Source organism: Mixophyes fleayi, chromosome 8 (assembly GCF_038048845.1).
Source record: "Mixophyes fleayi isolate aMixFle1 chromosome 8, aMixFle1.hap1, whole genome shotgun sequence".
Taxonomy (NCBI): Eukaryota; Metazoa; Chordata; class Amphibia; order Anura; family Limnodynastidae; genus Mixophyes; species Mixophyes fleayi.
The window spans coordinates 24,635,824-24,659,683 of record NC_134409.1 but is presented as its reverse complement, the minus strand read 5'-3'; the positions used below and the strand labels follow the sequence as shown (position 1 = coordinate 24,659,683).

The 23,860-nt window shown below is 44.2% G+C and overlaps 2 protein-coding genes and 1 non-coding gene across 7 annotated transcripts in view; 1 reads left to right on the top strand and 2 right to left on the bottom strand.

The window, feature by feature from the left end:
- The window catches only part of RABGAP1L (RAB GTPase activating protein 1 like), a 244,643-nt gene extending 241,549 nt beyond the window's left edge, over positions 1-3,094 (top strand). For all 5 annotated transcript variants that reach the window (XM_075182154.1, XM_075182156.1, XM_075182157.1 and 2 more), the window contains 3 exons: positions 446-517; positions 625-816; positions 2,357-3,094. In XM_075182154.1, coding sequence (XP_075038255.1) covers positions 446-517; positions 625-816; positions 2,357-2,533 — 441 coding nt within the window. In that variant the 3' untranslated portion in view covers positions 2,534-3,094. The remainder of the gene's footprint in view (positions 1-445; positions 518-624; positions 817-2,356) is intronic.
- DARS2 (aspartyl-tRNA synthetase 2, mitochondrial) lies at positions 3,091-23,860 on the bottom strand. Its single transcript, XM_075182163.1, has 19 exons — positions 23,761-23,860; positions 21,210-21,458; positions 20,629-20,728; positions 19,670-19,736; positions 18,639-18,737; positions 18,321-18,416; positions 17,557-17,680; positions 16,535-16,581; positions 15,410-15,516; positions 14,706-14,775; positions 12,971-13,150; positions 12,228-12,335; positions 11,595-11,657; positions 10,816-10,968; positions 9,798-10,016; positions 6,589-6,699; positions 5,002-5,077; positions 3,848-4,051; positions 3,091-3,387 (listed from the first exon to the last, which is right to left on the bottom strand). Exons 2-18 carry the CDS (start codon positions 21,346-21,348, stop codon positions 3,888-3,890), a joined length of 1,923 nt encoding a protein of 640 aa, XP_075038264.1. The 5' UTR covers positions 21,349-21,458; positions 23,761-23,860; the 3' UTR covers positions 3,091-3,387; positions 3,848-3,887.
- Positions 16,233-16,367, bottom strand: LOC142100555 (small Cajal body-specific RNA 3). Its single transcript, XR_012678853.1, has one exon.

The following is a 23,860-nucleotide window of genomic DNA, read 5'->3' as shown; positions in this document are numbered from 1 at the left end:
TTTTGCTGATTATTGCAGCACAGCAGATTTTGTGGCGCCTTATTAAATAAAGATTTATCAATATTTACTTATTCCATGGCTGTGCTCAAACACAGATCAGACCTGCCCTCTGCCTCCTCAGAGGTCATAGAGAATGGAGGAACTTGCCCCATGTTAGTGATTAATCTCACTCTGCCCCAGCTCCTCTGGATACACCCCTGGTTGGCGGCCACAGAGAGGAGGCAGATATGGAGACATGCGCCACTCTTTTCTCCATACTTACCTTAACACATTGACCCCGTCGTACCTATTGTTTGCAGTACAGCGAAATATAACGGGCTTTAAGACTGAGGGATTGTAGACTTCTTGGAAAAACTTTTATGCATAGAATATGGCTATTATACGTCTGAGGGCTATGTTCAGAATGTTATTACACTGCCCCTGAATCTCCTCTTCTGTCCGCTAGATATGTTCCCAGCTGAGCACGCGGCTGGAGAAACAACAGACTGCCAGTCGGGAGGAACTGGAGATAGTCAAGGTGAGAAATGATATCATCATATAGCGCAGCATCACCACTGACAGGCTGTCCTCTATATCTATGTATAAATGGGATTCTGACTCTTATTGCTCCCCACACTGTTTCAGGCCAAGGTGATGTCCTGCAGTAACTGCAGTGAGATCTTCAGCAAAGAAGGGTCAGCACAAGGCTCCAGCAACAAGCCGGGTGACAGAGGAGAGGACGACGAGAAGGACTCGCTCATGAAACACCTGCGGGAGATGGAGCTGGAGCTGGCACAGACTAAACTGCAGCTTGTAGAGGCCAAGTGCAAAATACAGGTACAGGTCCTAATGACTCTTATATTGTCATTGTACCAAGTTATACCCATAAGACCTTATTTGAAATCCATTACAATGTATCACAGCCCTCTCTGAAGAGACTCAAGAAATCTGGGCCTTTATCTTAGTGCAGATATAGTTATTTTTCCAAGGACTAAAGCTCTAATTCTCTGATCACATGGAAGCAGTGTGTGTGTGTGTGTGTGTTTCACTCTGTGTGTTTCACTCTGTGTGTCTGAGCCTAAACAACCATCTTCTACAACTGTATTGTGATAACTTCAATGTCGGAACAGCTAAGGTTAATAAAACAAAAACCCTTGGTGACTAAGTGAATAACTGGTCCTGTTACCAACACTGTACAGCGACAGATCTATATCTTTACTTTCTTTACATGTTTAAAAACATCAGACACAAACAAAACCCTGCGATTATTCCATCACTGTGTAATCTGTGTATAGGAGCAGTCACTGGAAGGAGGCAGCGATGACCCAATCTATAGTGTAAAGAGGAATCAGTGCCCCGTACTATGATGTCATTGTATTGCTTTATAAATGTAGTTGGCTGGAGCGATGTGATCCCCTTTCACCCTGTTTACTTGGAAGAGATCATTAAATGCAGCTCTCTGTCTATGGGCTGTGCTCTCTGTCTATGGGCTGTGCTCTCTGTCTATGGGCTGTGCTCTCTGTCTATGGGCTGTGCTCTCTGTCTATGGGCTGTGCTCTCTGTCTATGGGCTGTGCTCTCTGTCTATGGGCTGCGCTCTCTGTCTATGGGCTGTGCTCTCTCCAGGACCATCCGGCTTCCTCTATACCTCACATCCCTTCTGCTGTGGTCTCTGGAGGAAGGTAGCTGGGGAGAGACCATAGTGCCTACAGAGCACCCTGGATTTAAAGGTCTCTTCTGAGTGAACAATGTTCATTTATGGAGCATTGTGTAGTAAAGCAATAACATGACCTCAGAGGACCTGGTGACATTGATCACGTTACATGTGGGAATAGGCTTTATGTCCTCGGCTTCTTACTATGTAAAGCTGCATCATCACCTAGTGACACTGTATAGTAAGAGTTACAGGACAGAATGCACAAGGCAACGAAGGTCATCTAAACTGGAAACTCTTTACCCTATGAGTACAGTTCCCTGTCCTGTTTTACTCCAACACAGCTTGAATAAAAAAGATAGAACTTGATGAACTTTCTATTCCCCTTCACCTCAAAGTATCTAAATATTTACAATTCCACAGTACATCATGTTAATCATTAGTTTCCGAAAGGCAAAAGCTATATTTCTAACTAGTGGTCACAGTGGAAATTTAGTAGCAGTGATATGGAAATTATTAGTGACTGGAATGTGCTAGTTTTACAATGAAGGCGGTAGAAGTAGTGGCGGTATGGCGTACCACAGTATACACCCCCACTGACACAAAACTAGGCCAATCCTCATGTCATGGTTTAAAGACATCAGTGAGCTCATGTACGTGTGTTGATGATTACCCAGAGTGGTGGTAGTAAGGTTACATCTCTGCCCCTTCCTTCCCTCTGCAGGAGCTGGAGCACCAGCGCGGAGCGCTGCTCAATGAAATCCAAGCTGCCAAAAACTCCTGGTTTAGCAAAACCCTGAACTCTATTAAAACCGCCACAGGCACCCAGCCCCCCGCACAGTCCCCGCAGGGGGCGCAGGCTTCCAGCCCAGTCTTACCGGCACCCAAGGAGAGCACATAACACCAGGGAAGAGAGCACAACAAGAGCACAAGACGATCAAACAGGAAGCAGACGAGCGCAAGAAGAGGACTTCCCACCCCTCCTGGATGGAGGTTCTCCTCCGTCACCGACGTGCCCGGCCAGCTTCTTACCATTCTGCCCCCTGCGACAGAACTTTCTTTTGGGCTGCTGCCACTTTTACACTTTATTTCTTTTAAAGAACTTGTATTATTTTAGTATAACGGGGGCCCTGGGACGCCAGCCAGGAGAAAACCCCCTCCTGGAAACATTACAAGGCTTAAGCCTCGGCTGCCTGATCCATGTGCGTGTTTTGTATGTATAAAATATGTTGGTGTGAAAATACAAATGTTTATAAAAATGCATATTTACATATTTGATCAAAACGTTTTGACATATTGCTGCCGGAAAAAGTGCTAAATATTTTTTTTTTTTAAATTTATAATTTTGTCTATGGGCCGTCCGCACCCTTGGACTGTCAGTGTTGTATTGTATGCAACCTGATCTTTTATTAATCCATCACAATACGATCAGTAATAAATTAAAAAAAAAGTCATTGCTAAATCCAGTGTTGGTCTTTTATTGCATATCAGTGCTGACCACAGAGAGCAAACACATTTATGTATATTATCTGCATACAGTCGTGACTAAACCAATATTCGTAGAATATAGTGATCATCACTAGTGAATTAATGAGCTGTATGTTCCAATGTTGGTTCATCCCACAGAACAGCCCCCACCACTGCGGTCTCTAGGGGTGGGCAGAGCAGGTTTGCACCTCTGTGCGGCTAGGTTAGACAATAGAATCCATAGCCGTGTATTGCTGCTGTCAATTATGCTTTTCCAATGGCTTTCTTCTAAGCATTTTTTATTAGGAAAAAGTACAAAACCAGTATAAATGGATCTAGTTAATAATGTTATAAGAAAAGAATTTAAATAACATGAACCAGCAGCAAGGACCCACGTAGATTATTTACAGTAATATAAGATCAACAGGTAAGTGCACAGATATGCATCCAACAAGTGATAGGTCACTAATCATACAGATGAAGACATGATGGGACAGACAGGTAAAAGGACAGGACACCCCACTAACCAACAAAGCAGACCGTATTATTTAGCGTTATCAGCCAGGAGACGATACAAACTCCAAAGCAGCTTTAGAGTTTTACATTGTTGCCCCCAGTTGACCATATTACATTAATGCCCCTGATGCAGGGCTGCTATAATAATCAGTGATACAGCTAAACCCTGTTAGTAAATGTTCTTCACGTATGACGTGTACAAGTGGATATCATTCCCAGTAAACCTGATCACCTTTGTTCATGGGTGTAACATCCAGCGGCTAGAACCAGCCTCATTCCTTAGACGTGACCTGGATGTGATACGGCTGCAGCTCCTCAGCCGATACAAAGTCGGGTGCGTTACTCATAAGGTCATGACCCCGGAATGATTTAGGGAAAGCGATAACATCGCGTATACTCTGGGCTCCAACGATAACTGCAATGAGTCGATCCAATCCTAAAATTGCAAATAAATTCCTTAGGTGGGAAAGACTGAAATGTAGAAATTAATGACACAGAACAAAGTGTGCCTAATATTTCAGGGTCATTTTCCCCCAAACATGTCCTATATATACTTAGAGGGGTATATACAGAACTAATAGTGGGTATGTTTATATATTTAACACCACAATAAAATGTCACTTTATAGCATACATCAGCTTCACATAAGAAATCAGATCATTTTATAGTTCTCTTTAGACACAATGATTTCCTAACAAACCATGGAAAATAAATAAAAGGACATTTTTACATCCTAAGCAAATAATAGAACATGGAGTAATAAATACTATACATTCCATCAAAGATATTTTAAGAGCCCATTCAGGTTCCCTCCGCACTGAAAACATCTTCCTTCGTGATATGAACTGTACAGTAACACAGATGTGGATACCGTGATGGGTGTATTTACAAGGAATTCCAGGTGACCAGTAATGTGTCTACAGGCTGCTAAGACGGAAAAAGTATAAAGGAAAAACAATTTTGCCATTTGGATGTATATACCTGTGTGTATTTCAGGTAGTTTACAGTTTGCTGAACATCTAGAAAACACACAATATTACCATTGAGAGAAATGCTACACAAGTTTCACAACCAGAAAAGAAAGGGGTTCTTTACAGTAAGAGCAGTCAAGATATGGGATTCACTGCCAGGGAAGGTTGTGATGGCAGATTCAATTGATATTTACAAATGAAGGAACTGCGCGCTCCTTTTGTTGCAAGAGCAGCTCTGCCTATAAGGGGGGATCCCACCCCTATTTGACAATCTACAGTACATTTAGTTATATTTGGGTATATCTCCACCAATAATGAATGGAACTATGAAAAGAGAGAGACGATTGTTCAACATGGTTTTTGTAGAATCATCCAAGTTTCACAATTTTGCCAGAGCACAAATTCACCAACCTACCTAAAGCAATTCCACCATGTGGGGGCGCTCCCGAGTCCAGGGCCTCTAGTAGGTGCGACAGAAGAAACACCTCTTCCTGCAGACAGAAACACACAACTTATTCCATAATTTTGAAAATATATAATTCACAAACTGCCTACACCCCCTTCCCTCCAGATCAGAAATTACAGATTATTAAACTTTGTCACGGTTATTTCTATGTATATAAAAAAAACACTTATTAGAATCTTAAGATTGATGTAGGATTTCTCATATTCACATAGATGAAAAACTGACTACTTTGGGAAAAATTTAAAATTCACAACTAAGAAGTAACAAAAGTTCCTTGTAAACAATGAAAGATTCTTATAAACAATGTATTCACAAGAGAACATTTCTTGTTACATGAATAGAACTGTATTTATATACAATAATAACAAACTTTTTGATTGTTGCACTAAACCTTTTATTCAGAGCTATGCAGTGTCCTAGTCTAGTACTGCTGCAATCATAACATTGGGTGACACAAAATGTTGGCAATGTAATAACGTTTACATATTTATCCTTTCCTCGGCAGAGGTGCTCTCAAGCAACATCTAAATGTGTGTTTACAGTAGTCAGTTGTTTCAGAAGTACCAATATTGATCACTCGATGGCGTATGAATAGAAAAAAAAATGTTTCCTTGAAATTTTCAATGCTTGCAAAATAAAGGATTAAAAACTTGTACAAAATCTCTCAACAATCTTCGCATGATGCAGCGGTGCCATGTAAGATTATATGCAGCACTCCCAGGAATCACTGTGTTTATGGGAGATACAATGATCCATGCACTCATCATCTCCGGCCTGGATTACTGCAACCTCCTCCTCACTGGCCTCCCCCCACTCACATCTCTCCCCCCTCCGCTCTGTACTCAATGCTGCCGCAAGACTCATCTTCCTCTCACGCCGCTCCTCCTCTGCCTGCCCTCTCTGCCTCGCCTTACACTGGCTCCCTTTCCCTACAGAATCCTTATCAAACTCCTCACCACCACTTACAAGGCTCTCTCCCACTCTACTGCCCCCTACATCTCTAACCTCCTCTCCATTCACACTCCTGCCCGCTCCCTGCGCTCAGCCAACGATCGACGCCTCTCCTCCACTCTCGTCACCTCTTCCCACTCCAGAATCCAAGACTTTTCCCGTGCAGCCCCCCTTCTCTGGAAGGACCTCCCTCGTTCCATCCGTCTCTCTCCTACTCTGTGCTCCTTCAAACGTGCACTCAAAACTCACCTCTTCCTTAAAGCCTACCAACTATGTACTTAACCCCCATCTCCTTCACTCGCTCTCCCCCCTTGCCTCATCTGGCTCCCCCTGTGCCTGTTCTGTTTTCCCTCCCTTAGGATGTAAGCTCACATGAGCAGGGCCCTCTTCCCTCCTGTCTCCTCACCTGTTCTTCTGCTCCGTGTTTACTGCATCAGCCTGCCTGGAGTTTCTGAAGTATTCGTATTTTGTTTATTGTTCTGTATTGTTTCACCCTGTATAGTCTACTGTGTACGGCGCTGCGGAAACCTTGTGGCGCCTAACAAATAAAGGATAATAATAATAATAATAATAATGATCTCTCACCTTAAGGATGTCTTGCAGGATCCAACGCTGAAGCTGTGAATTGTGAATACGAATTGAGCCGCCTCCTACTTCATTACCATTTAATACCAGGTCATAGTGCTGACTGCGGACCTGAAGGAGACAAAGACAGGGTCACAGAGGGCGAGATTCTCAGTGTTACACTTACACAGCACCTGTCACATATACGTAGTAAATGGAGCCATCTTTTTGGGAAGAACCAGGATTTATAAGAATGTATCCTGTCCTTTCTGTAAGAACCAATGCCCCCCGAGTAGTGAGAACAAGAATATAATCCAGCACTCAAACAAACAAACAATATGCAAATCACTATGTGTCAGCATATAACAAAAATAGGAGAATTTTGTGTACAATATAACTATATCGGGATAAGCTCAGCTGGCAACGTCCCAGAAGGATACTGTAAGGTAATCAGTCTCCCAGATCTCCACCCCCAGAATGTATGTGGCCAACCAGGACATGATACGCCCTCATGTTGTTTCAGGTAGGTTACGCTGTTACATTTTCATACTGGACTAGAACCACCTGATCTTGTAGGAGTGAGCTCCAGGGCGCTCCTACAAAATCAGGTGGCTCTAGGATATTGATGGGCAAAAAGGACTCAAAGTGAGATCAAAATCCCTGTGAGAGCTCCCCACCCAGACAGACTGTCCTCTGTGAGAGCTCCCCACCCAGACAGACTGTCCTCTGTGAGAGCTCCCCACCCAGACAGACTGTCCTCTGTGAGAGCTCCCCACCCAGACAGACTGTCCTCTGTGGGAGCTCCCCACCCAGACAGACTGTCCTCTGTGAGAGCTCCCCACCCAGACAGACTGTCCTCTGTGAGAGCTCCCCACCCAGACAGACTGTCCTCTGTGAGAGCTCCCCACCCAGACAGACTGTCCTCTGTGAGAGCTCCCCACCCAGACAGACTGTCCTCTGTGAGAGCTCCCCACCCAGACAGACTGTCCTCTGTGAGAGCTCCCCACCCAGACAGACTGTCCTCTGTGAGAGCTCCCCACCCAGACAGACTGTCCTCTGTGAGAGCTCCCCACCCAGACAGACTGTCCTCTGTGAGAGCTCCCCACCCAGACAGACTGTCCTCTGTGAGAGCTCCCCACCCAGACAGACTGTCCTCTGTGAGAGCTCCCCACCCAGACAGACTGTCCTCTGTGAGAGCTCCCCACCCAGACAGACTGTCCTCTGTGAGAGCTCCCCACCCAGACAGACTGTCCTCTGTGAGAGCTCCCCACCCAGACAGACTGTCCTCTGTGGGAGCTCCCCACCCAGACAGACTGTCCTCTGTGAGAGCTCCCCACCCAGACAGACTGTCCTCTGTGAGAGCTCCCCACCCAGACAGACTGTCCTCTGTGAGAGCTCCCCACCCAGACAGACTGTCCTCTGTGAGAGCTCCCCACCCAGACAGACTGTCCTCTGTGAGAGCTCCCCACCCAGACAGACTGTCCTCTGTGAGAGCTCCCCACCCAGACAGACTGTCCTCTGTGAGAGCTCCCCACCCAGACAGACTGTCCTCTGTGAGAGCTCCCCACCCAGACAGACTGTCCTCTGTGAGAGCTCCCCACCCAGACAGACTGTCCTCTGTGAGAGCTCCCCACCCAGACAGACTGTCCTCTGTGAGAGCTCCCCACCCAGACAGACTGTCCTCTGTGAGAGCTCCCCACCCAGACAGACTGTCCTCTGTGAGAGCTCCCCACCCAGACAGACTGTCCTCTGTGAGAGCTCCCCACCCAGACAGACTGTCCTCTGTGAGAGCTCCCCACCCAGACAGACTGTCCTCTGTGAGAGCTCCCCACCCAGACAGACTGTCCTCTGTGAGAGCTCCCCACCCAGACAGACTGTCCTCTGTGAGAGCTCCCCACCCAGACAGACTGTCCTCTGTGAGAGCTCCCCACCCAGACAGACTGTCCTCTGTGAGAGCTCCCCACCCAGACAGACTGTCCTCTGTGAGAGCTCCCCACCCAGACAGACTGTCATCGGTGGTGACTGAGGTCCATTCACAGCTCTGGAACGACTGACCTTTTGCTACATTGGTCTCTTTAAACCACCCAGTGAGCACCTGACGTGTGGCCATGCACAAAGTGATGATTTGTCCGTCCAGCTGATGGATGGATTTGGACCATTTCCTGAGAAGTTCACACTGCATGAAACTGTGCGAAAAGCAGCACCTGTAACACAGACCCCATGGCCCCAGAAGAAGGTCCTGCACCTAAGGAGAGACCGTTTCTTTTTGGACAGTAATGACTCGGTCTTGTTCTGGATAAAAAGGACTCCTCTGGACTGAGCAATTTCTGAAACGCTGTGTCCAAAGTCAAGCCGAGAAAGTGCTGGAATCAACGAAGACTTGGGGAGACTGAGAATCCAGCCACGTCTCTCCAGAATCTGGACAGTCAGCTGAATGTTCTGTCAAAGGGCAGGTTCCAAAGGCTTCTTTAGCAACAGGTCGTCCAATTACGACTGTGACACCAAGAGAACACAAGAGACCAGCCATGATGGCCACAATTTTAGTGAAGCCCCTTGGGGCAGTAGCTAGGTCAAAGCCCGAAACCGATAGTGCACATTGCAAATCCACACATGTGATATGATACATATGATACCCCTAGCATATGGGAATATAGGGGGAAGCATCTTTTATTTCTAGGGGTGTAAGATCTTGCCCATTTCAATGTCCATCTTATATCCCAGGACCTTAACTTGTTTGTTGAGGGATCTGAGATTTAAAATCAGTCGAAACGATCCATCCGGCTTTGGAACCAGAAAAAGATTAGAGAAAAACTGGAAGAGGAATCACCACTCCAGAAGCTTCCGAACAGCTTCCCAATCCCTGGTGCTGGCAGCAGGTAGAAGAACCGGCCCATAAAATCACTTGTACACATTTCATTCATTTAAAGAAGCGACTTCTCCTCTTTTACTAAATTTAGTCTGTTTGTTTGGGAGTCACCACTCCCTTCAGGTGCTGCAGGCTTTAGAAAATGGAGATTGAGGGAAGGTTTTAAATGCAACACCCTGAATATATGTTTCTGTATCTCTAGCTTTGGGGCTCACCTGCAGGAGATGCCTTGACGCTGGCAGGGGAGCTTATCCCAATACAGCTACAATGTGCACAACATTCTGCTTTATGTATATACTGACACATAGTGATTTATATATATTGTAGTAGGATAAGGCAGGTAGGTAGGTACAGGTAGGTACACCTTAGGTGGGTCTGTGTGTAGAAGCTGCATGTCCTCCGGGTGAGGAGCAGTGAACGGATGATGCGCTGATTCCAGACCCTCCGCTTTGTCTTCTTTAGGGAGGAAGAGTGGAAAGTCCACAACCCACAGGAAATGGAAAGTATTGGGGTCACGCAGAGACACCCCACATTCTTCCAGTCGAGAGGCAGCTTCCAGACGCAGCTTCCCTAAAGCAGTGCACTATGGGATGGTAAAAAATATTTTTATTTTATTGGTGGGGGTAAATTAAAATAAAAACAGTATTAATAAGTGGTAGCACTATAATATAAGTCACAACTAGCCAGCACCATGTTCCAATACAATACTAAATACATTCCAGGTATAGTTGTGTAGTGGTCATTTTTTTTTGTTTATTATATTATTAGGGCACAGTAACTAATTACATTACATTCTCTGTACAGCTCTGCAGAACTGGTGGCTGATGATGATGAGAGACTCAGACATACCCAGCAGGAATGCACTGTGTGGGTGTAAAACTCAGGGACAGATATGTCACAGCAGCTCAACTGACTGCAGCCTTCTCACCTGCATCAGATCCCTATTAGAACAACGTGTAGGATATGGCTAAACTGACTGTTTGGGAGAACTGCAGTGGATGCCAGGGTAACACTAAATCTATTTTACCTTCATACCTGAAACTGGGAATTTAAGAAAATTTAAACATAGAACTTTTCATGGTATTAGTTATTTGTATTTATAAACGAGGAAAGAGAGCGAACACGTTGCTATCTGGGTCAAGGTTGGTCTCCCTGCTGGTAATATTACTACATAAATGTTAAAAAAAAAAAACTTGAGGGGCTTTATAAAAAGTAGAAAAAACAATTAAAAAAAACCAAACAAAAATTGATTTATCATTTCTCATATGAAAGATTTCACAAAATGTAAAGAAATCTGTGTCAATAACATCACTATGTACGTGGTCCGTGGCTGCAGAGCGCAGTGAAGAGCGTTGTACAGTAAGAGTAGAGCGTGTACTCACCGCCGTGTCATGTTGTCCCGCTGCCAGTAGGAGGAGATCTTCAGCCTTTGCCCCGGTAGCTCCCGCCAGATCTCTCTGCTGGTCCTCACTGAGATATTTACTGAGAAGAGACTTCCAGGATCCGTCTGGTCTCACAGTGACCACAATTATATCCTGTGTTATTCACCACATTATTATTATTACACACCAGTGATGTGAATAAATACAGTCTTGGAAAGAACTTCTGCAAATGGCGATGTTGCTGCTTATAATCAGTGAGTTATGATGTCATCACCTCATTAGGAAAATGTGTATTATAAGGAATTAGGCCGTACACAAATTATTACTGATATTAGCAGTTACCAGTGATATCGGAGTATAATGTATTCAGCCTTCATATGGTGGAGGGACTGCTGGACAACCTCTATTACGTTTATACATATACAGTAAGACATATATAATCCCATCTATAATTTAGGTTTCCAGGTAACTACAACACTCCCTGGCTGAGGACAAGGGAACCGCAGATAAACCGCAGCTGATGTGTCCTGGCTACACGGCTATATTGATTCCCTGTAAATATCAGGCACTGAAAGTTGATAATTAAAAAAACATAGAACAAGACAATTGATTTTAGAAACGTAAAATATATATGAACTATATTCTACACTTATATTAACTGTGACAACACTGTAATACCTCTTCTACCCCAATACCCGCAACGTTCTTCTATGGGGCGGTTAATGCTCCTACAGATTATCAGTATCTTACATAACACAACCCCCTGTCCCCTTCTGTACCTGCTTATACTGCTCCCGGATCATATCCTGCATCGCATCCAATGCTTTACTCTTAAAATACTTCTGTAAGACAAAGAGAGGAAGACAGCAAGAGAGTCATTTAAGGTCATCATTAAAAGCCATCTCCCCCATACACACTTTGGGGTATATTTACTAAACTGTGGGTTTGAAAAAGTGGAGATGTTGCCTATAGCAACCAATCAGATTCTAGTTATTTATTTAGTACATTCTACAAAATGACAGCTAGAATCTGATTGGTTGCTATAAGCAACATCTCCACTTTCTCAAACCCGCAGTTTAGTAAATCTAGCCCTATGAAGGAACACAGTCAGTCTCTTTATTGTTCTAATAACTGAGTGGAAGATGCAATGAGAACTCATGTTAAAGTATGGAAAGTCCTGGAGCAATCACAGAACAAAACTTTAAAACTGTAACTAAAGGTACAGCCGTTTCTATGACATCAGAGCGTTCATCTCGGACTGAGATAAGAGCGGATTTATCAGACCGCAGCAATGGGGTGACCCAACCATTCTCCCATCATAGCACAGAAATGTGGCAGTGAGCTAGGAAATGATACATAATATAGTAAAATACCTCCAATACCACAAGTACACAGTTGTACGTCGCACTCACCGCTCCGTCCGGCACTCGGATGGCTTTCACACACCCCTGGGGTTTACCGAGAGCTTCCTGAACAAACTGCAGCTGTGCAGCCTTCATATGTGACGTCACATCAGTGATCTGAGGAAATAGATGACACATCTATCATACTACTGAGCCTGCACAGAGCCCATCACTACACAGCGTAATACTGCACGTCATCCCTGCATCGGTAACAGCAGACACTGCTGCATCTGGTCAGTCACTAGTAAGAGTAGACAACTTGGCTGGTGAGGTATTCTAGGAGCTGTAACTCAACAAGCTGTTCTCTGGTATACACTAGTAGGATATCAGGCTGCCACAATCTTGTCGCGTCAGTGAAGTGTCAATATGGCCTCCTTGTCCCAGTGTGCACTGCTCCCGGCCAATGAGGCCTTTGATGGCCCCGACACGCTGTCAGGCACAACGCTGGAATATTTTTAGTGGAATACATAGTGGATGAGGCCGGGAATATACAAGCTGGTCATATCTCACAGGCAGGCAAGAGAAACATGAAAACAATAAATAGGAAAATAGAGAATGATGAAGACAACAGACCACTAAGGGTCCAACTCCTAGACAAGCAAATGAATGCTGTGAGTGCATGTGAGTAGTCCTCTGCCAGCCGCATGGACAGGCCCCAGTGGGTACGTGTCAGAACTGATCCTGTCGCTCATGTCCAGCTTAGCAGAGGACACTCATAAGGTAACTAGAAAGTAGTATAACAAGTGTCGCACCTTCATCTGGAAGCGAGTGTCAGGTTTGTCAACGCCGTAGCTGCTCATCGCCTCTGCGTAGGTCATGACTGGAAATGGATCAGGTAGAGGTCCTTTCTCTTCAGGCCAGGAATAACGCAACAACCCCTCCACCAGCCGCTGGATCCCCAACTGGTCTACAAAGGACATCTCAATGTCAACCTAGAGACAGAGTACGTTCTGAGAGTTACATGCAGCGATACGCAGGAGGCTTGTTACTAAACAATGAGAGAAAAGATAAAATATCAAGGTATGAATATTAAGGAAGAACTCCATGAAATGAACCCCAGCCGGCTTCTGAGGTTCAGCTCACAGTCTGGTGTTTGGAGATAGAAACTTCTGCAGATAGAGCTTGTCAACATGGCCCGTCCCAGGCCAGCGGCGCGAGCGCGAGGCCCCGTCCCAGGCCAGCGGTGCGAGCGAGGCCCCGTCCCAGGCCAGCGGTGCGAGCGAGGCCCCGTCCCAGGCCAGCGGTGCGAGCGAGGCCCCGTCCAAGGCCAGCGGTGCGAGCGCGGTCCCGTCCAAGGCCAGCGGCGCGAGCGCGGTCCCGTCCCAGGCCAGCGGCGCTAGTGCGGTCCTGTCCCAGGCCAGCGGCGCGAGCGCGGTCCCGTCCCAGGCCAGCGGCGCGAGTGCGGTCCCGTCCCAGGCCAGCGGCGCGAGCGCGGTCCCGTCCCAGGCCAGCGGCGCGAGCGCGGTCCCGTCCCAGGCCAGCGGCGCGAGCGAGGCCCCGTCCAAGGCCAGCGGTGCGAGCGCGGTCCCGTCCAAGGCCAGCGGCGCGAGCGCGGTCCCGTCCCAGGCTAGCGGCGCTAGTGCGGTCCTGTCCCAGGCCAGCGGCGCGAGCGCGGTCCCGTCCCAGGACAGCGGCGCGAGTGCGGTCCCGTCCCAGGCCAGCGGCGCGAGCGAGGCCCCGTCCCAGGCCAGCGGCGCGAGCGCGGCCCCGTCCCAGGCCAGCGGCGCGAGCGCGGCCCCGTCCCAGGCCAGCGGCGCGAGCGAGGCCCCGTCCCAGGCCAGCGGCGCGAGCGAGGCCCCGTCCCAGGCCAGCGGCGTGAGCGCGCGGCCCCGTCCCAGGCCAGCAGCATGTTATGTCCAAACATCAGACTGTGAGCTCTGAAAAATAACAAGCCTGCAAGAGTCAGCTTGGAGATGAAACACAGGGTTCCTAAGAAGGATCTGCTAGTTCAGAGAGGGGTTTTATTACCCAAATTAAAGACTGTCATGAAATGCTCTATTACACAGTCTTGTTTGGGCACATGGTCCAACAGATCCCTGCAATTAAATATCTGATTAGTAGTAATTGTGTACAGACTTATTTATATAGTACACATATTACACAGAAGGTTACATCAGTCCCTGCCCCAGCTACAGTCTATCTCCTCTGCCACACAAACACAAAATATTGTCAGCAGCCAGTTAACCTACCAGTTTGTTTTTGGACTCTGGGAGGAAACCGGAGCACCCAGAGGAAACCCATGTGAACACGGGAAGAACATACGAACTCCACACAGATAGTACCCTGGTCGAAATGGAAACCATGACCCCAGCATTGCTAAACACAGCGCCACCCTAAAAATGCTAATATGCGCTTGATCACATGCTTACCAGACGGCTGCAGAACATTTCACCTCTTATTCAGCTCAGTAAGTGGAACATAAACCACACTCACTTTTAGGTCACATACACAGCACAAACGTGATAAACATGAAGATTAATACATTACCTGTGTGAATTCAGGCTGCCTGTCTGGTCTAGAGCCTTCATCCCGATAGCAACGGGCCACCTGGAAGTATCTGCAAATAAACAAACTATTTTCTGGTTTCGGATTCCAAAACATTTCTTTAGAAACTTGCGATTGAGGAATGCAAAGGTGACTCGGTGGACTCGTCCGGTTCCATCACTTAATCTCACATTGCTGGAGCAACGTGTGAATTGTAACCTCATTCAAAAATGCATAGAAGAAAACACCAAATAGAAATAACATCGTCTTCTTGTTATGGATTGTTGATATGGATGTTGGGATACAACTGGCAGATTACATGAAATGAGAAGACGAACTAGTGATAGTTGCTGAACTACTGGGTGTTTGGGAATTGCTCAATTATGAAACCTATCTGGTCAGAAATGAATGAACGCATTTGTATTGAATTTGGGTTCCCTAATGTTTGCTCCTTGTCTGCAGGGAATAACTAGAGGGGCCAGTAAAAAAAATGGATGCAAGGGGCTCAAACTGGAGGGGCGGAGCCATGCACCACTACCTTTTACTAGGTGGTAGTGCAGGTTCAAGATATATTTACTGCGTGTGACATTTTCTTTTTTGGCGATAACAAAATTGACCTTGATATTTTTTGTTCTTCATTTCTTCTAGGAGGACCTGGCCCCCGCAGTGTTAATATATCTTACTGCTTCCATGCTGCCCACTCTCACCTGTCCAAACCACCAACCATAAGAAGCTGTTTAAACTGCTGCGGGCTTTGGGGTAAGGAGTAAAACTTGCCATGTTCCTGGGTTGGCACCACAAACTCCTTGGCACCCTAACAACAGAAACAAATCAATAAGTTCTAAAGATTTTACAAAATATCAGTGAAAGTTAGAAATTCCTCTAATATGATAACTGAATATAAAAGCTTTAATATTTATATTCAAACACATTTACATTTTCAGTTAAAGCACTGGAAAACATATGTGCAATATTTACCTAAAATACAATTCACCAATACACACCTGAGCAACTTATAAAGCATCTATCCATTCATGATGAAGAAGATCGTCAGGGACTGTGCTACAAATCAGCTTTTAGCTTTGTGGCCATTTAAAATATTTAACAAGTAAAATTAAAATTGGCAGAGTTTGGTTGCTCTGATACAGGCAATTTACTCATAGACCCTGGGGGTAGATTTATCAACACTTCTATAAAAAGGTAAAGTGCATGTGTTGCCCATAGCAACCAATCAGAATCCAGCTATCATTCCCTAGAATGTACTGGATAAATTATAGTGAAAAACTGATTGGTTGCTATGGGCAACACCTCTACATTCCCTTAATAGGAGGTTTAATACATCTACCCCAAAATGTTAGAAGTAGATTTACTGAAGCTTGTAAAGAGGAAAAGTGGAAGTTTTGTGCATAGCAAACAAAAACAATTCAACATAGATATAAACATGCACACACTTATATATAAAATAAATAATTTGCACACATTTATTTATTTATTTGTAAAACAAAATGTAACTTTAACAATTTCATTATTAGTGTGTGGAGAGGAACGATCCAGCTCGGTTTACACTGTACAGAGCCAGACAGAGATCTCCAGTACATTACTATAGGAAGACTGATACTGCGGGCAGACAGAACAACTGCACGCAAGGAGAATGCAGCTTCCAGAAATTATTATTTCTGCCTATTAGTACAATAAATGTGAAATTAATGTGTGACCTGGAGATGACGGGATTCGAACCCAGGTCTTCAGCTGGAATTATTACAGACACAGTGTACTTAACCCCAGCGCCACCGATCAAAGATAAAACCAAAGGCACTCTAGTAGATACATACCCCTGGAGTTCTTTTGAATAAAGTGGGAGTTTCAACATCCACAAACCCTGAAACAAAGAAGAATGCAATTATTTGTTGGTGTTGTATAAATAAAATATAAAAATGTGCGACAGCTCCCTCTAGTGGCATTGCAATGTATTTTGACATGTTGACCTGATTATTCACTATAGACAGTTTACACCAATATATCACACGTGATAATAATCTCTTCTGTCCAGGTTCTGGTGGTCTGGGTGATGGAGTCTCTATAAGGGTGGTAGATAAAGCTGTCGTCTAAGCTTTCATCTCCTACACTATCACTCACACACTATAGTTATTGTTTCTATGTGCATAAACTTACTTCTGTGTCTGGCATTATCCGGAGACCAACACTCACTCTGCTACACAAAAATGGAGCCTACAAAGATCACATAGGAAGCAGCGGGAGATATTGGATGATCTGCTGCCGGAGGGCTTGGGAAACCTTGCGTAGCGGACATAGAGGCTAAGCTTTAGTCATGTATTTATTTTTGGTGGGAGGGAGGGACAATGGCACATGTAACACTGAGGTAATGAACAGTTAGCATAGCCCCTTCCCATCACTTTCTATAACCGCGACACTACGATGGTACCAGTATACTGCCCACCCCTAGTTCCAGAGCAGCCTGGCATTGTATGCTCACGCATGTACGCTACAATCTACAGCAGCATTATTGCTGTTTGATTATCGCTTAGCACACAGAAATAGCACAACTTCCAAAACACATTACTACTAGGAACGACAAAAGCCATTTTATAGACATTTACTAAGTAAGTATAATGCATGACACACACACCTGTCAGTGTCAGCTTTGTAAAACATGTTGTGTAACTTCCACAACTGAAGATTTATGCCCGATACTTCAACATACAATCCTGTAATTCTTTGTTTTAATTCAGTGTGGCAGATACAGGCAGCAAATCAGCCTCATCCATTATAGATTATCATCATTGCCGACCAAACACAGGATGTAGTTATTGAACCTAATCAAATGCGTCCTTACCATGCTGGTTACACAGATATTCCCTCATCCTCATTACCATTGTGGACCTCAGCCTGAGGTTGTACTGGAGCTGTGCACTGCGGATATCCAGATAGCGATATTGCATCCTCAGAGATTCCGTTTTCTGTAAGTAGCGACCAACGGATTACACATTGCTCAGCGTGAGCCGCTACACAAACGTTAAACTTTATTTATACAGCGGGAAACAAATAACGCAGCGCTGCACAGAGACTGTTTACTCACTTACAGCCGCCATCACAATGGAGATTACAACCAAATTCCCCCTGTCACAGTCACACACACACTAGTGACAATTTATTTAGAAGCCAATTAAAAAACAAGTAATTCCACTATTTGAAAAGAACCTACATGGTTCATACCTGAACATTTCACTTCTGAGGTTTAGAGGTCATTTAACCAGACAGATTTCTTTTTTGAACAGTGGAAGGTAACTGGTGGATACGGAGGGAATCATACACATATAGATTATCCAAACTCCACCCAGGTTGGGTAGGAGACAATGCTAACCACTGTGCCATCACTCAAACAACCAATGTTCACTAGATTGGACCCTCCTTATCCTTTGTTTTCACATCTGCATCTATTTAGTCTGCCTTTTATATTCCCAATTTTATATATGCTCTCTTTACCCCACTGTCCAGCTGGTGGAGTGGTGACCCTTTACCAAGGACAACATATCATTCTGCGTCTTATTAAACTGACAATTTTACAGAACAGTTTTAGGATAGAAAAAACAAAATCACCTTTACAGGTTCTTTAATCTCAAATGGCAGCTTCTTACAGGGGTTCAGTACGTGAACTTGCTTTGCCTGAACCTCAATTGCTCCTGTGGGCATATTCTGGAAAAAAAACAAAACAAAAAAAGCATTTATAGAAGAAGGATATGACCAAACAAACGTCTAGCAAAATATGAGCCGCCACTGATGTTAGATTATTAATATTATATGTATGCTGGCTGTGCCTGGCTGTGTCTGGAAGAGACTCTAGGAATTAGAAGTGAATAAAGAACAATTATGTTGCCGCGGTTACGCTGCCTGAAATGAGGAAGTAGAAACACTCACAGGATTCTCTTGCCCAGATGGCCGAGGGATGACTGCCCCCTTCACCAGCAGCACCGACTCCAATGGGACCTCACTCAGTTTCTGCAGCTGGGAAGCATCCTGCCAAACAGAGATGAGAAGTCCTAATAAATGACTATGATGAAGAGAATAGAGCACATTCATTAACAAGTCATTCAAGGTTTCCAATTGTGCATTAGTTGTATATCAGACTTGTAGGAATAATGCACAACCCTCACGATTTTAGTCGCATACATTAGTCGCCTTTTAGGGCTAAAGGTTGCATTAAGAAGCTATGATGATGTTGCCGAGTGCCGCAAGTCATCTGAGCCGCAGGAAATAATCCACATCACCTTGTTAGATGTGCTTAAGGTCAGAGTACATAATGTATTCATTCATCAAAGCTAGGCACACACAGAGAGATGAAGTGACCAGAGTAACCAGAAGCCAGAGCTTAACAAATGATAACAGTGCAGAGTTCTTCAGTTCAGCCATCTCCTGTGTGTCCATGTGGGGCTAGGCCAGTGTTGGCTAACCTGTGACACTACAGGTATTGTGAAACTACAAGTCCCAGCATGCTTTGCCAATATATAGCAGCTTATTGCTGGAAGGGTATGCTGGGACTTGTAGTTTCCGAACACTTGAGGGTAAATGTATCAAGCTGAGAGTTTTCCAGCGGAAGATGTTGCCTACAGCAACCAATAAGATTCTAGCTTTCATTTTGTAGCACGTGCTAAATAAATGATAGTTACAATCTGATTGGTTTTTGAAACCCGCCGGAAAACTCTCAGCTTGATACATTTACCCCCTGGAGTGTCAGAGCTTAGCCAACACTGGGCTAGGCCAATACATAGCCAATCTGAGCATTTAAATGCCCCCCTGTCAAAGTAATCTCTACATGAAGTAAAGTTCATACATACAATCTCTTAAATATACAGCTCTCTCCTGAACAGCTGTTTAGCCAATGAATACATTCACATTCATTATGTAAACTCCCCTTCCCCTGATTAACAGATGAATAGGTTGTAACATACCTCATCCGGAGTAAGAATAACCTGGGTCAGCCCATGAAAATCTCGCAGTACTAGAAACTTATCATGTCTATAGAAGAGATGGATACATATTATTAGTAGGACATAACTTTCACTTAAAATGAACCGTGCACTAAATGTAAGCTGCTCCACATAGGAGAACATGTCTGCCTGAACGGATCTAAAAGTGACCAAATTGCACATCGGACCTCTGCAAAAAGTGTATTTAAAAAATTAAATTTTAATATCGGGGGCACTATCAGTCCAGTCAGAACCACACCCTCGGCCACATTTATCAACATGCCCAATTGATCACTTTGAAGCCACAGTATTGGGCCAACTGCCCACCAACCCTGCCAATATCACACGGCATGTGGCCAAATTTAGGCAAAGTATTGAAATTGTACTTCCAGAACTCTGTGTGTTCAGTGGTTTTATAGATAAGAAAACACACAACACTGATAGCAAACTGCTAGCAGCATCTACAATGTAATTAACACGAGTCTCATCAAGACAGCCAGCAAATCAGTTGGTTGTCAGGGATCACAATGAAACATTAATGTTTATTTAAATGGCTTTGATATTAGTTACAAAAGACTGACTCAAGTAAAAAGGAAAAAGTGTCAGTTCTGTCAGTGTGTCATTATTATAGATTTAAGCAGAGATCAAACAGAAAAATATTACTACAATCAGGGCTTTTTAACCAGTAATATATATAATTATATAAAACCTGGACGATTACTTGTGAATCATTGTAGAATATACACTGTAGAATATAATCCATTTGTGCAGATGAAGTCGGGCAAGTTGTTATGTACAGAGAGCCCTCATGACCATGGCTTGTGATGTGGATAATACTGATTAAATGTGTGTGTGTGTCCCTGTGCTGTAGTTTGCTAGTTTTAATGCTAGCAGTGATACATAACAACAAAAACACCACAAATCAGATAACCTGCACTCACCTCCGATACTGGAGCCAGCCGCACAGCGTCACTTCCTGCCCCACGTGCGCTAAACACAACTCCCCACAAGTGTGTGATCGGAAAGCAAAGCTGTTCAGATCTACAAGAAAAGGGTTGATCAAAGAAGAAAATAATTTGGACAGTAAATAAAAATATTTTGCTGCCAAACATAATACATTGATAGTCATTACCATGATAGATGAACTGATATAAATAACTGCAGGGCACTTCCTTACAGTAGGTACAGTAAGAGTCAGATGAGAGCCCTATTGATACCCACGGCCTAGGCAAGGAGAGCACAGTCTACAAGTCCCCAAGCATCAAGGTACCAGTGTTACAGATAGTTAAATTCTTATTGTGCAAATAAAAGAGAAAATCCAGTTTATAATCTTGTTTTAACTAGAAGTACAGTCCAAGAATATTCAGTGCAAGATTTTAACATGTGTGCCAGCTGCTCTTACAATACTGCAGTGTATAGGGGATACCATTGTTATAGTCAACATGAAGAGACTCTTTGGTTATAACAAATGTTCCCATTAAAAAAGAAACTGCATTAAAAGGAACAGTAAAGATTCAGTTACCTTGTGTCCTGCGATCCTTGTGACTTGTGGTGACGCTGGTATTGTCCCTCCTGTGTGTCACAGACAGCGAGCTGAATCCCGGTCGTCTGCTTATGAGCCCAGAGCCCATTAATAACCTTAGACCAGCACGAAGAGCCATTCACTAATCTAAATGACTTGTCAGTCTATTAAACATGCACTATCCCAGACACAGGAGCTAAAGGTGTAGTCATACAATGCCTCCTTCCCTTTCAGATCTTATTGCATGTCCTACAGGAGAGAACAGCCCATGTTAAAAACAGCCTAATATGGATCTTACTACGCAAGCATCACAACAGCTGAAAGACTAAACTGGAAAAGCACTGCCGAGTTTCAGTCTCATTTGCAGAACTAGCTAAAGACAGACTCCCCCTAATACACCATTTAAATATCTTATCCCACAAAACAAAATCTATATTTTTATCCATTTAAAAACATTGTCATGCCCCTATCATACACCAGTAAGGAACCCCACTCATCATCCCATACAATGCCTTGTGTGCTATCTCATTATGTGTGATTGGTTGCTTTCTTGTAAGTGCAGATCTGGACCGGAGTAAAGTTAATAAATGGCCAATAGTGTTTTGGGATACCTTTGTGTGTTAGAGGTCCTAGGCTGGGTTTGTCAGCATAATTTAGATATGATGAGTCTCACAGACCCTTCCAAGCGGTACAAAAAGCTCTGCTCCCAAATGTCTCAATTTATTGCAGTTGCCTGGGCTGAACAAATTAATTTATTCATTAGAAGAATGTGTCCTTTAATAAAATTCAGCATAGGTAAACAGACTAGGAAGTTTAGGAGCAGAGCATTTTGTACAAGGTGGAAGGGATCATGTTCAAGGTCTACTCAAAAAGTAAAACTCAAAAGTTGAACATATGTCAAACAGGATAGGTTAAGTGATTTAATTACAAAATAAATGAAATAGTTAAGTTTTTTCTTATTTGCTATAACATGTAATGCAGTTGTTTCAAAAAGAAATCACACAGATTTGCCATAACCAGAGCTGCGTTAATTTTCAAAGCAAATAGTAGCAATTTCTCAATTTTTGATTTATTAAAATAATAAAGCTAAAATCCAGAAGGTCAAACAGGTTCAACTTTTTAATGGTTAATTGTGAATGGTGAACCTTGAACAATGACCTTATAACACAGAAGTGTTCATCAATTGAATTTCTAAAATTGAATAATAAAAAAGTGTTAAAATACTTTTTTATTGTTTAGAAATATTTAAATGATAGCAAATATTTAAAAACAATAGTTTATGGCAAACTCTGATGGCAACGAGCCATATGTTTGAATGTAGGTCACTTGCGATTGTACCATTAATATGTTAGTGACCAGTGAACCGGTTAGAAATGTATTCTCTACTCACAGACTAAAACAGGAAACACTGCTCCATCAATAAAGTTTTGTCTTTGAGCTCTAATCAATGCGATATGATAATTAATCATACAAAACAATCTCAGACATGCAGTTGAGGTTCCCAGACACTGAATGCCAACCTGTGCCAGGACATGTATGATTCACAATACAAATCTGAAAGTTTAACTAGGACTTATGACCAAAATGAAAAACAAAACAATATAAATGAAAGACATGCATCTGGGACTATTTGGGAAATATATTTAAGTCACAGGACGGACTGTAATTAACTTTGGGGTTGACACACCACACACACCATATTTAACAATTATTTTGTTTTATTACACTATTTTAACATTGGTCATATCTGTCAGCAGATATGTGCAACAACACAAAGGATGGGAATCGCTGCTCTAAGCGTGACACCTGTGCAATTTGGAAATGTCCAGGAATTGCCTTGAGAATAACTGTAACAGATAAAAAAAAAACTAGATATGTCTGTACAGCGCTCCAGAATTAGTAGCGCTATATAAATAGCTGATGATGTAACACTGCATGAAGAAATGCCATATAATGCAGTCCTCAAGAGCTACCTACAGGCAGAGGCGGGCTGGGACAGGGGGCAGCGGCCCCCCGGGCCGCTCAGTCTTACCGCTATTAAGTCCGGTGGGTAGGCCGACCGGTCGCCCAGCCGATGCAATATTTCCGCGTAATAACGCATCAGCGCACAGGCGGCCGTATCACATGACACACGATGCGGCTGCATCACAACGACGCGACCGCATCGCGTGTCATGTGATGCGGCCGCCTGTGCGCCCCCCAGGCTGAAGCCTGCCAGCCTGCGCCTGCCTACAGGTCATGTTTTCAGGATTTCTGTCTGTAGAAACAGGTGTGATAATACTGCTGTAAGGTGTATGTAGTCACAGGCTGGCACCTACAAGTCATTTAATGGGAGCTAAACAGTGCGGTGTCACTGACACATGTCACCCGGCGTCCTTGTGGTAGCCTGTGATACAAGACAGGACCATCAAATCACACACAAAGGAGAAACAAACACTGACACCGCCTCTCCTCCCTCCACCCCCAGTACTGGTATTACACGGTACCGGCCTCTAACACCGCCAACATATAACAGTGACTTCTGCAGCCCCAGCGCAGTGACCCGGCTTACCGCAACACAGGGCGGCCATCTTTACTGAGGGCACGGGGGTGGGGCGGTGCGTAACGTCGTCGTGATGACGTAGAACGGGCGTGTCCTGCGCTGCAAGCCT